The 13,726-nt window shown below is 36.6% G+C and overlaps 1 protein-coding gene and 1 long non-coding RNA gene across 4 annotated transcripts in view; one reads left to right on the plus strand and one right to left on the minus strand.

Moving 5' to 3' along the window:
* Positions 1 to 13,726, plus strand: part of LOC307155625 — an 821,100-nt gene that overhangs the window by 40,091 nt on the left and 767,283 nt on the right. The window lies entirely within an intron of this gene.
* LOC307155608 (uncharacterized protein) lies at positions 9,300 to 13,398 on the minus strand. Of its 3 annotated transcripts, none has more exons than XM_079866401.1 (3): positions 13,131 to 13,398; positions 11,445 to 11,488; positions 9,300 to 10,606 (listed from the first exon to the last, which is right to left on the minus strand). In XM_079866401.1, the coding sequence occupies exons 1-3, from the start codon at positions 13,264 to 13,266 to the stop codon at positions 9,482 to 9,484; spliced, it is 1,305 nt and encodes a 434-aa protein (XP_079722527.1). In that variant the 5' UTR covers positions 13,267 to 13,398; the 3' UTR covers positions 9,300 to 9,481. The 3 variants fall into 3 exon arrangements, with proteins under 3 accessions (XP_079722527.1, XP_079722529.1, XP_079722528.1); XM_079866403.1 differs by having other exon boundaries at positions 9,370 to 10,597; XM_079866402.1 differs by having other exon boundaries at positions 9,370 to 10,600.

Consider the following 13,726-nt stretch of genomic DNA (forward strand, 5'->3'; position numbering starts at 1 on the left):
TTTACATTTTCTATATTTCTGCATAAATATGACCCAAAACATCAGATTTCCAGTCCGTAAACCAAAAAAAAGTTTTTATTGCTTGTGCAGCAATAACTGCAACTAATCATTTCTGGTTACTACTGATCAGTCCTGCCTGCAGAGTGACTTGGAGGAATTTTATCCCATTTCTCAGTACAAAAGAGGTTGTAATAAATAATTTTTTTTAAAAAAGACCCCGCTGGCAAAACCAGCAATGCAAGTTTGAGAGGTGACGCCCCGACAAATCGCGCGAAAATCACGACTTGCTTTACGGCACGACGTCACATATATCAACAACATATGAAGCAGCCTCTATGGAAGACACTAGCACGCATTTCAGACGTGAATCATGGCAGAGTCGACGAAGAAAGCGCGGTCGGAAGAGTGCAGAGACGGCTCTGCGTGAGTGGTATTTACAACAGTAACGTTAAATACAAGTACTCCACAGCGACTCTAGAGGTCGCTGTTTGAGAAAAACGGAAACTGCATAGTGTGCCTTTAGAAGAGATCCCCAAAAATCCCATATTAGGGACACTTTGGGACAAGTTCACAAAAATCACCTCTGGAGCATTGTATGCAAAGTAAAAAAAAGAAAAAAGAACTTGCACAAACATAGACCCAGTTTTAGACATTGCACGGTCAGCCATTAATGCTTTTACAACTGAAGATCAAACAGCTGAAGTCAGAAGACGACACTAATTTCAATAATGGGCTATTTTGGTTCTCTCCAGATCTCTAAAATCTCTAGATTTTCAAGGACATTTATGATTTGGCATCCTTAATAAGTCAAAAAACAAATCTCAAACAAAATGTCCCCATCACTGGGGCATTAGGACCCACACAGACCTCAGGGTGAACACCCCCTGCTGGCCTCACTAACACCTCTTCCAGCAGCAACCTAGTTTTCCCAGGAGGTCTCCCATCCAGGTACTGACCAGGCTCAACCCTACTTAGCTTCAGTGGGCAACCAGTCTTGGGCTACTGGGTGTGGGATACAAAGATATTGTCTTTCTTTGAATGTTACCTGGTATTCTCAAGACCAAGGATCAATAAAAATGAACCAGATACCTTTATAATGATGTTGTAGAGTGCTACAAGTTATAGTTTACACAGGGAAGCAGACTGGGAAAGGCATTCTGAATGAGAAAAAAAAAAGTCTTTTTGGGGACAACTTAATTTCCAAAAACCTGACATATACATGAACAAAATTGAAGTGCAATTTAAAAAAAAAAAAACCCTGATAATGAAAAAAAAAAAAAAAAATAGAAGAGCGAAGAACAAAGTAGAAGCCCGGAGTTTTACTTCTTGATCATTTTGCTCTTTTGGCTTGATGAAGTGCTGCCAGGAATTGCAAACCCTCCAAACCTTGAAAACTGTGTCCAATATATGGGTTATTCATACTAGAGGAAGTAGGCTATCTAAAATACCTTCGTGAACGCTACCTCTGTTCTTCTTTGGGAAGAGAAAAGGTTTGCAGAGACTGGTTCACTCAAAACTACATTCTGAACTTGCCGACTTACCACCAGCATTATAAATAATATATTTTAACTTTTTTTATCTCTTCCCTATATGTCTTCTACATTCCTCTGAAAATGTTCTCAAATGTCCAAATTATTTACCATGATTTAACTCATACTTTACATAAAGTGGTGATTTCTCTTTCTCCCTCTCAAAAAAGAGACAAACATATTATGAAGCCAATCTGGATTTCAAGGAAAATTTTGTCCTGGATGTGACATTTGAGTTCAGAGAATCATTCAGCACAGTCACCTAGTCGAGCAGTTAAATCATACAATTCAAATATAACTATTACACTGAATAGAAAAATTGATACAGTATACCATAATACATTTTTAACACGATCAAACTTCATTACTGACAAATGTTTGGCAAATATGAAACCTGTTTTATTAGTCTGAAATATAAAGTAGTACTTAACTTACAGATTGATGTTGTAGGAAACAGGTCCTCTGACTTTGAAGCCAAGGTAGAAGGACACCTGTTTGTACACACCTTCCGGTTTGTGAAGGGTTATCTGAATCTGTTTCCCATCTCTAACAGCAATAATTTTACAAATATTTCTAGACCTCCCCATTGATAGGCTGAAGACATTTGACTTCTACATTTTCATCTCCTTCAGTTAGGGAAAATAAATACTGTGGAAAACTCACTTTATTATTCACATAGACATTTAAGATGTAATTTTTATCCACTGTAGTATCTATACATTTATTCCAATACAATAATATTACAAGTATCACTTGCTGTGCACATCTTAAGTGGTCACTTTGCATGCAGAATGCATGCCTGTTGTAAAACAGTACACCAAGTCCAAACTGAGTTATTAAGAAAAAGTATATCTCATGGTAATTAGATCAGTATTGTGCATAATTTATCTTATATAGCTGTTCTTGTTCAACTGGACTCAAATGCTGATTTGATTCAGGACACTGGTTTTCACATTCATTTTATTAGCCTAATGATTGTAAGTACTTGAAATATGTAACAATAAAATTATATTGAAAGCAACCATAGGCCTGGTCTTGCCCATCCAGTCTTCCTTACTTAACCTTCAGTGTTGAATTTTCCAGTTTGGACTTTGATTGCTGGATTGTCCTCATGATAGTTATGATCTTTGAGTTGTGGGAAATACTGGTTAACCTTTTTTTTTTTTTTTTTCTTGACATTTTGTTACTTTTTCTCATTTAGGATCATGAACATGCATGCAAAGTGTCAACACGCTGATGTGTTTTGACATGTACACACAAAATTTATATTACATTTGTGATGTTCATGGGTCAATTTGACCCACATATTTTAATGGTTTATAGCAACTATACCAAAAATTTTCCTGAAATTTTGTGATTCTTTCCCCATGAACATGCATGCAAAGTTTCAACATGCTGATGTGTAGTGAAATGCACATACATACATTTGTAAATTATCTTGATGTTCAGCAACTAGACACAAAATAAAATTTCTTTGTTGTATGTCAGAGCTCTTCAACTAGTCCTGCCGGTGTCTTGCTGAGTTTAACAACTTTTTATTTTCAAAGTTTGTGAAAACAAAACTGTTTAACCTGTTAACTTTCAGTCCCACTTTTTGAGCATAGACATGCAAATGAAAATTACTTTTCCAACCTAAATTGTTAATAATCTTGAATACTTCGGAATTCAAGCACAGGCAGAGCACAGACCTAAGTTTGGTATATCTTTTTAAAGGCAAAATGTCAGATTATTGTAAACCTGTAAAAAAAAAAAAAAAAAAAAAGTAAAAAAAGTAAAAAGTTATAAAAGTAAAAGTTATAAAAAGTAATAGAAATTTAAGAAAATGTCAAATATAAAAAAATATATATATTTTTTTTTTACAAAATATGTATTTTACAAAGCATGTTTAACTCTAAATCAAAGCCAAACATCTGAACAAGTTCTGTGCCAAATTTTAGGTTGACATTGTGGTGGATTTTTCTTCTTTCTGCACCTGACTCAAAATTACCTGGGGCGTCTCCAATCGACACCCAAGCATCTACAGTCGACACTTAATATATATATCTGGGGCATCTCCAATCGACACCCAATAATCTTTATATTCTAGCTCTGCGTCTACAGTTGACAACTGGCTTCGAGTTGGACAACGTGTCGTCCCTTACTCCCTTTTCCTATAAGTTACACTATCAAAATGTCTAGTAAGCTTAACTAACTTGCTGCACAGCATAGACAGACTTCAGACAATGCCTTCGAATATGCTTTAATCACGGCCGGGGGATCTCAGACAAATTTCAGAGAGAATCCAACCAGCAAAAAGAATACAACAGTTTATAGAATAGGAGCATAGCAAAAGTGACATGATACATTACATAATTTCCCTACAATTTGATCGGTTCACAAACCCTTCTGTTACTAGGTAGAAGCAACTTAGATCTCAAATCATTAAAGGGTTACTTCAGGATTTAGCATTAAGCTTTGTATTAGTAGAAAACCTGTAGTATTTTCGAATTACCATGCTTTCCCCCCTCATATCCCTCTGAGAGGAGAGATTTATGTATTTTTTGTCTGGAAAAAATCCTCCGATGACGCAAAAATCGTCATTTTGCGTCATCGGAGGATTTTCTGTCCAGAGGCTAAAGACTACAGCCAGTAGATGGCGTTGTTCCGCATGTTTTCAACCCGCCCATACAGGGTGGGATCTCACTCACAGAATGTACACAGTATCAGCCGTCTTTCTTTGGAAGCTAAGCTAGCATGCTCTTGTTCTGTGGAGAAAGCTGAATAATAGGAGAAAGCTGAGTAAGTAGGGGTTACCATCTTCCTTTTCCCGGACTTGTCCGGCGGGCGAGACTGTTAAAAATGTCCGGGATTCGGCTTTTGCGTTCTGCGGTCGCCATTCATTGTTTACATGCACACCTCTCGTTTCAATCTAACTGAATTAATTCCGATCGGTGAATCTGACTGTAGTGTTTACATGAACGCTAAACAAGTGATCGGTTGATGTGCGTTTTAACATTGCTAAGAAAATTCCCGCTCCTCCGTGAGAGATGCGAGACCCGGCGCGTCTCAGTAATGAAGCCACCAGCCTCGCGCCGTTCTCCCGCGGCCGTCAGCCTCGTCCTGCTCGCCACAGTAAACATGATGAATGGCGACTGTAGAACGCAAAAGCCGAATCCCGGACATTTTGGGTCTCTAAATCCCTGGCAAACTCATCACTTACTTAGGCTAGCCTTGTTGTTTTCAACTGTGCTCTCTAACCGGTAGGCGTGGCCTCCTAAGGCAGCGAAGCAAGTGCATTCTGGGAGTTGTTGTCTTTCATCCACATAAGCCAAAAATACATTTTCTGGCTTTTCTCAGTCTAGAAAGCTCCAAATTCAAAAATTTCTCCACATTTCTTCTACTTAAATGACCTATTTTAAATACACATTCATCTTCCCAGAGGTGAAGTATCCCTTTAAAAAAAAATGGAAAAGGTTAGAAGTTCAGTTGATTACTCAATATGTCATGAGAATATTCTAGACTGTTATATTTTTGATATTGTCTAGCCAGCATCTAGCCAGAATTTTTCATTGGTTTCGACACAATCTTCAGAGTAGCCTACATTTTGTTCAAGTGTTATAATGTTAGGCCTAAAGGAGAAGTAAGGTTAGATGTTAGAATTATGATTAGTTTGATACACAGTTTGCTATTTTATTCATTAAAAAAATCCATCACAACATCTAAAAATAAATGCTTTTAAGTAAGATTTTTTGGGCACAGTCCCAAACTTTCCCACTAGATGAAATCCAGGCTCCACTGGTGACCATATAAGGACTCTTTGATTTCCATATATGGTTTGAGTGATCTGAACCATATATTTCCACAATTTTCTAAATATTTATAGACATACTATTCATAAGTAATTTGGACATAATTATTGATGGAGAGGAGACGGAGTGATGCAGTCAATCAGTATAAATATATGGGGATGATAAGGAGGCCATGATGATGCACAGAGGGTAAATTGGTCCAGGATGCCCTTTGAAAAAGAGTAGGGGTGTAACATAAATATTAAAGGGGACCTATTATGCCCCTTTTCACAAGATGTAAAATAAGTCTCTGTGTGTATGTGAAGTTTTAGCTCAAAATACCCAACAGATCATTTTTTACAGCATGTTTAAATTGTCATTTTTTGGGGCTCAGAAAAACGCGCTGTTTTAGTGTGTGCCCTTTAAATGCAAATAAGCTGCTGCTGCACGGCACAGGGGGCGGAGCTTAATGAGCTCGCGTTCAGTCTCTCAGGACAATTTCATCTCATGGAATTATGATAATATCAGAAACTCTCAGTAACGGTGTTCATTTCGACCGGGAGTCGGACAATAATGCCTGACACAGAGTCAGAGTGCTGTATGGAGATGGAACAGGTATAGTTTAGTAGTTTAATTACGGTTATAACGTATTTGTCATCTGCTTGTAAGTCTGCTGTTTCGGACCAGGTCCGAATGATGATCAAACATATACTTGTAGGATTGAGTGCGAATCAAACACAAATGAATCTTCCAGGTGAATTGTGCAAACATAATTTCTCACAGAACTGAACATTCCAGACACCAAATCACCAACCCCAGAGCCATAAAAGAAGGCTCCAGCCAGCCAGTCTCCACTGACCAACGAAAACCCCCAGCTAAGAACTTTATGGCCATGCAAGCTTCAAAGAAGATGAGCCCAACTAAAGGAAGAACTGGTCAATGTGAGATAGCTTGGAAAAGAATGATTGGCTCAGAGATGGAACAATTCAGCCCGATCAAGATAACAGCGGAAGCTGCTCGAGCCCACAACATTCCAGACCCCCTCCTCCTTAAGGACCTCTGATAGACCTCAGGGTGTAAAATCGTTTCAAACCACAGAACTGAGATTTTACCTATAACATACATAAAATCATTCAAGAACAATTTTCAATGGACTTATAGATCAAGCATCATGCAACGACATGATTCTATATTGTTCCTACAATAGATGGGTGCATCTGATATGCTTAGATGCCATACAATTCATGTAATTGTTATAACTGTTAGCCTAGATGTTTGAATGAAAGTGTGTTGTGTTTCATATCAATATGATCGTATGCTCATGATTCAAAAGATGACTTGATTGAAATCTGTGTAAAATGTTCGTATTCTTATAATAGTAATAATGTCTTACTGTAGCCTCTGTTCTCTCTGCTAGTAAGGAGAGCACAGATAAGCTTGACTTATGATAAGAAGTGAAGAGAACGCCACCTCCTAAATAAAGACAGTTTCTAATTGGTCCAATCTCTTCAGGAGGTAGGACAAACTTTGAGTTTAAAAATCTTAGACAGAAACAAAGCTCTCTCTGCTCTCGCTCTCTCAGACTAGGAACCATGTAAACGCGCAGACGAAACAACCCAAATCAAGATCTGAAGAACATGGGTTAAACAGCTTCATTCAAGCCATCATCTACTCCTCTCAATTTCCTTTCTTTTCTTAGTTTCCTTTCTTTTCCGTTGTGGGTCTCGGTTCTAAGTTAAGTTTTGCGACAAGATTTCGAGCCACGTTTCTTCTGCAAAGCCAGCTTCAAACAAAGACTTTCATTCCGCCAGCACGCCACGTGACTGACCACGTGACCCAGACATCAGGCACGAGGAGACCAGCCAACGAACGGACCGGGAAAACCCCTTTCACACAACAAAAGGGAATCCCCAAAAGCAAAGACAAGCAAGTACTGCCTCCAGACTCTTAAACTGAACTGGTGTATTTGATACAGATTTAATAACCTAGGAAACGATAAAAGGGTTAAACTAATGATTGATGGTTCATTCAGGTTGTGTTTTATAAGTGCATAGAAACTTGGGATTACATCATCTCACTCTTAAACTCACTCTTAAAACTTAATCTTTCCTTACTCTTTTCTTTCTGCAACGCGTATGAATGTGTATGTGTGTGTGTTTGTGTTAGATATTAGTTTTCGTGTTAGAATAATCAATAAAGTCTTGTTTGTATTTTAAAGAGAAATATTACTTGTGTTATTGTGCTTACAAATTTAATGTCTTAAACTTCTGATCTAAGTTACCTTGCTAACTATATAGTGTTTCACTATAGTTCGGATATTTATATCCGTTGCAGAGTTGATAGTTACAGCCAGTTCAAATGAACCGCGAACGAGTCATTTGCTCGGTTGTAATAAGTGACTCTTTTGAATTCCCTATAAATTAATTAACAAATCCTTTGAGCTAAATTGTAATCACTACAAATTACAAATATCCTACATACTGATGAGTTTAGTAAAGTTTATTGTACATAACACAAAAGATGAAGCGTCAGTTTTACTCCAGAAAATCACCGTAAGAGCTGAGTAAACACAGTATAAGAAGTGCGCAAGTACATAAACGAATTTCGGTAGAGATGAGAGAGCATTTTCTTTAAAAACAAAATAATTCCACCTCGTCTTCAGCGGCGTCCTCAGATTTCGGGAGTAAATAGAGAGCTATGTGGATTAATACATCCAGCCACACAACACCTACAACGCTTGGGAGACATTTTCATCTATGGCTGTGAACTCGATCAGGGCGGGTCTATGTTGAAACGGCAGTGTCTGTCAACACTCGTGGGCGGGGCCTGTGCTTAGTGACGTCACTAAAACAGCATTCCGAAAACAGGTCGTTGGGAGACAGTGCTGATGATTTATGGGGATTTATAAAAAAGGAGAGAGTGGATTTTTATCACTATTGGGTGGTTGTGTACACACACTGCCAACACACATTTATGTCCAAACAGCATGCAAAAGTGAATTTTGCATAATAGGTCCCCTTTAAATTCAATCTCTAAAACATGCATTAAAACATATGTAAAGAACAGAGCGTGTTTGGCACCGTATCACAAACGGAGAATCTATCGAAATGTATCTATTGCTGTCATTTCTTTTGAAAAACAGGCACCAAATATGAAAACTAGTCTGAAAGCTTTCAAATGATATATAGTTAGTCAAGATAGCATTGTTTTAAATGTGTAATCGCAAACATCACACAGAAGTGGGTGAGGGGCAGTCTTAAAAATAATGGTTAAAAACATTTAAATTCAGATATGTATTCTTTGTAATGTGTGAAAAGTACTGTAGTAGTAGGCCTAAGTAGTGAGAGTTTTGGACAATTGTATTGAATCCAATTAGGGTAAATTTGACCCACTCCAATAAGGCCGTCCCCAGAAATCGAACAGAGCACAAAGGGTTAAAATACATCAAAAGTATGTTTGATCTTAACACATCTACGATTATAAATTGTTGAATCCACTCATTATGTTAACTTAAGAGAATGAATTAGTTTTTAAATTGATGATTTTGAAGTAGATTTAAATTACAAGTCTAACATTTTTGTTGATTAAACTAAAATCATTTTTATATAAAGAATAAGCAATGTTCATAAAATTTGCATGATAAATAAGGTACAAAGTATGTGTAATGCTAGCTGTTAATTTAACCTAAAATAGGTAAGATTAATTGGTTCCAGGGCCACCACTCCATTTTAATTATGTTGAAACTAAACTATTGGAACAACTTAATTTTTATGAGCATTGCAACACATTAATTTCCTTCTAACTTAATGTAGTTTGTTGGTTGAACAATTTAATCAGAAGTTGTTATAACTCAAAAATATTAATGCAAACCATAGCGTTATATTTATTATTATTTTTCTTGAGCCAAAACATTTGTTTTTAGAGTGTATTCTGTGGACTGGCCAGGAAAATCCTCAATACATTAACAAAAAAAAAAAAGAAAAAAAGAAGAAAAAAAACCCTTACAGACCAACATTCTTTACTGAATGTAAGTTTTTGTTACTTGTCATTTAAAAGAAACAATTAATCAATAAAGAACACATACAACCCATTTATTCCACTTAGTTATAATTGAGACAAAATGGTGCAACAATATTCACACACAAATGACAATACAAAGATGTCCTTACATCTTTTTTAAAACAATCAGGTGTGGTCAACATAAGCCAGGTGCCGGTCAAGGCTCTTTAGAGTCTTGCAGCATTTCCCACAAAGGCTACACTTGAACGGACTCTCTCCGGCATGAGAACGCCAATGGATGCGTAGCTTTCTCCAGTGTTTGAACCTCTTGCCACATTGAGTGCAGCTGTACGGCCTCCTTAAATGTAGTTTTTTGTGCTGACGGAGGGTTTTGCGTAGGATGAAGGTCTTGGAGCAGAGCGAGCAGCTGTAGGGTTTCTCGCCGGTGTGGAAGCGTTTGTGCCTTCTTAGGGTTCTCTTGTAGATAAAGAATTTGTTACAGATACTGCAAACATGCAGTTGTCTAGACTGGCTGATGGATTTTTGCAGTATTTCAGCCTTCTGGATTTGTACAAAGCAAGGTCTTAAACACCCCCTGAGTTGAGGTGTCAAAGAGCGATTGGACAGTTGATAGTTGTCCAGCCTCTGTAAAGGTTCAAGCATTTCCTGTAACTCCATTTTTACAAGATGGCTCTGAGGTGTCTGGCTTCGTACAGTGCCAAAATAAACCCCAAAAGAAGACTGATTCCAGTGAAGACATGAATCCTCTCGTTGAAAAGAGGCGCTCTGGTCTAACTCTACTGGTTCATGAAGCTCACCATCTTCAGGCTTCAGCTGAGCTTGAGTATTTTCACATGAGGTCTGGCACAGTTGCGTCTCCTCTCGACATCCAGTTTCTAGTTCTTCTTCTTCAGTCGTCACAGCAACATCTTCATTTTCTCGTTTAATGACTTGTTCCGGCTCTGGTTCAGTCTTGCCCAATGTTTCTGGCTGATGATCAACAGTTGGCGGCCCATCTTCAGGCTTTCCGACGGGTATGGTGGGAATCTCCAGAAATGTCTGCATTTCATTGTCATTTATGGATTCTGTAGTTTGTATCATCGTATCTTCTACAATGGCTATCTGTATGTCATCCTGTTTTAACTGTGCTGTTAATATAGGAGATGACACCTGAACTGGATACGGATTGAGAATTTTCAGGGTGTTTGACTGGTTTGGTTCTACTTCTGGTTGTTCAGATTCCCTGTACGTTAACTGCAATGGAGTGACTGTGTCTTCAGATTCCACTCTGACTTCACTGTCCTGCTGAGACTGCAGAACAAAAGACAATTTAAAAGAATTAAAAATGGAAGAAAATCATAAACTATGATGATGCAATTATTGTGCAATCAAACATAATGGATAAAGGAGTTAAATCAGATGCACAGAGTAAAGTTTATGGCCATTTACATGGATTTCACTTGACCTATATGACTGTTGACGGTACAATATTATTCCAATTAGATATTGGGTAAAAAGCCAATGCAGACTGTGCAAAGTCAAGTATTATTTAAGCCAGACTGCATGAAAAAAAGTTCAAAGGCTTTTTGACATACAGTCGTGCTCAGAATTAATCATACCCCTGGTAAATATGAACAAAATGGCTGTAAAAAATAAATCTGCATCGTTTATCCTTTTGATCTTTCATTAAAAAAATTGGCAAAAATCTAACCTTTCATTGAAGTAAAAGAATTGAAAGTGGGGGGAAATCACATTATGAAATAAATGTTTTTCTCCAAAACACGTTGGCCACAATTATTGATACCCCTAGAATTTTTTATGAATAAAATATCTCTGAAGTATATTCCCATTAATATTTACTTTTTTTAGCACACCAGGGTGACTAGGAACATGAAATTGTCTAGCTATGACTTCTTGTTTCACAGGAGTTTATATATGAGGAATGAATTTATATATCACAATGAGTAAAACCAAAGAATATAGTTCTGATGTGGTCCTGTTCTGACGCTGATAGTTGTTCATGAGTTTCTTGTTTGTTCTGAGCAGATCAACTGCCCACTTTTCCTCAGGAAAATCCTCCAGGTCCCTTTTTTTGGACCCTTTCCTGGGGATGTTAAAATAGACTGTAAAGTAGATTACACAAATTTACCTTATTGTCATTGCTCTCAAGCCGATTACTGGCACATTGTTCACCTGCAAACCAAGAATTTCAGAAATATTTTGAATTACATAAAATGACATAATTGTATAAATTTTATAAAATTTCATTTATATAAAAAAATACATAAAATTCATGTTTATTTTCATTTTATTTTATTGAAGCACTTGAATTCAATCAATCATATTTAAAGCAATAGTTCACCCCAAAATGAAAGTTCAACCACTCACCGTGGTAAGGTATTTCTTTTTAAAACGGAAAGGAAATGTAAAAAAAGTTTGTGAGATAACAGTAAGGTGACCTTCAAACAAAAGCATAAATTATGGGGGGAAAAAAACACTGTAATGCTGCTAACAAATGCTTCTCTTTTATCTTTCACCTTTTCTGAATGATGTTATTTGCATGATTTGTATTATATTAGAACTGTACATTTCTGACATATGGACATTACTTTGACCGTGACGTCACCTCTGATAGCAGATTACTCTAAATTGTAATATAGACACATGGATTTTCTGTAAAGCTGCTTTGAAAATATATGCATTGAGTACCTCTTGTTGTGAAAAGCTCTATACAAATAAATGTGAATAGATTGAATTGAATGAGTCTACAGAGTTTTAAAATATAGGTGACATTAGCAGTTTTTGTGAATTTCTGTAATTTCTTCTTTTTTACATCCAATCCCGTTATAGCATAATTTACTGTGTGAATGTTTCTTAAGCAGAAAAACACAATATACCTCTTTTTGTTTTTTATTTATCAAAATGTTGGGAAGCATTTTGAAATATCAGTAAACGATGAAACATGCAAAAGAAACTTACATATCACTACAGTAATATTTACATCGATTTCACCTGCCTTTAATACACAATTTGTGTAAACTTTTTCATGTTTTCCTCTGTTTTTGATGAGTGCAGAGAATATTGACACCTTATTTACTCTAATTTGACTTTGTGCATACCCAAATTATGCAAATGCTTATTATCGCTTTTATAAAGAAACAACTGGTCATGGTTTAGAGTTTTATGAAATATTTTGGCATGATCTGAGCTTGTTTTTCTATATGGAAAATGTCTTTGTATGTTATTTTACTGTTTTGATTGGTGTTGTTTTTACAGCAGCAGTTGTTTTATTGTGCTATAAATAAATAAACTAAACTATGATTTACATAAAGCATCACCAAACAAAAAGAACAACAACAAAAAAAAAACCTCAGTATATTCAGTATTCAGTAAATTCAGTATATTGCCCATACAGTGAAAGTTAATGGGGTGCAGCATTGTTTTTGACCCTAACCTTTAGCCTACTGTATGGACAAAAACACCCCAAAACATTCCTATTTTACGCAAAAGAAACAAAATCATAACGTACAGGTTTAAAATTGCATCACAGTGAGTAAATAATAACAATTTTATTTTGAGGCGATCTATCACTTTTAGGCACTGCCTATTGTTTGCATATTTATTGTTACCTGTTGGGAATTTTAACACAGTTTATTATTTCCTTTTTTTTTTTTATTTTTTTTTTTTACTGAGAACATTTCAGCTTAACCATAGTTCCCACCAAAATACACTTAAGTACTACATTCATTAATAACCACAATTAAATATATTCACAACTGTCAAAAATTAATAAACCACTTTTGAAAAGTTTTGTTTGTCAGGATATGACACTTACAGTGGTTTATGCACATGCTGTCTGCGAAACTCTCTCTATACGCTTCTGTAATTTCAACCAGCAGGACATCAAGAAACGAGCCGAACAAAGATTTCACCCGCTCTTGAAAAACACTCAGCGCTCTGACATCTGTCATGTCTACCAACAGGTTTAAAGCACTATAAAACCTTGATCAAAAGTGCATACACTTAGGCACAAAAAGAAAAAAGCCGCGAGTTTGGATCAAGCGTTTGAAAATGCGTTCTTCGTCACGATGATGGCGTGTGAGTCGTGACGCATCTTCCTGTAGAATGGGCGCTTTTGAAACCGGAAACGGTTCATGATCGGACTTCTTCTTCTTTAACGGCGGTTGGCATACATATTATTTGTGCATTATCGCCACCATCTGTTCCGGAGTTGCAATCAATCAGTACTAATTCTACGATGAGTTGGGGATAGAGGGGGCAAAAAAAAAAGGAAAAAAAAACTTATAACCAAGCATACCCTAAAATAAAGCCCAGTTTCCTTAAAAAAACTAGTTTAGCTTCGAAACCTATACGAATCTTTACGAGTTTCAAATCTTCGGTTTTGGCGGTTGGCAAACCAGCTTACAGCCA

This window comes from Squalius cephalus (assembly GCF_949319135.1).
Source record: "Squalius cephalus genome assembly, chromosome: 3".
Taxonomy (NCBI): Eukaryota; Metazoa; Chordata; class Actinopteri; order Cypriniformes; family Leuciscidae; genus Squalius; species Squalius cephalus.

Excerpts from the sequence above, each read along its gene's own strand:
- LOC307155608 (XM_079866401.1), bottom strand. The coding sequence starts at position 13,266 with ATGACAGATGTCAGAGCGCTGAGTGTTTTTCAAGAGCGGGTGAAATCT. Across the intron at positions 11,489-13,130 it reads CAGCATGTGCATAAACCACT|GTGAACAATGTGCCAGTAAT; the intron begins GTAAGTGTCATA and ends CTTGGTTTGCAG. Across the intron at positions 10,607-11,444 it reads TTGAGAGCAATGACAATAAG|TCTCAGCAGGACAGTGAAGT; the intron begins GTAAATTTGTGT and ends TTTGTTCTGCAG.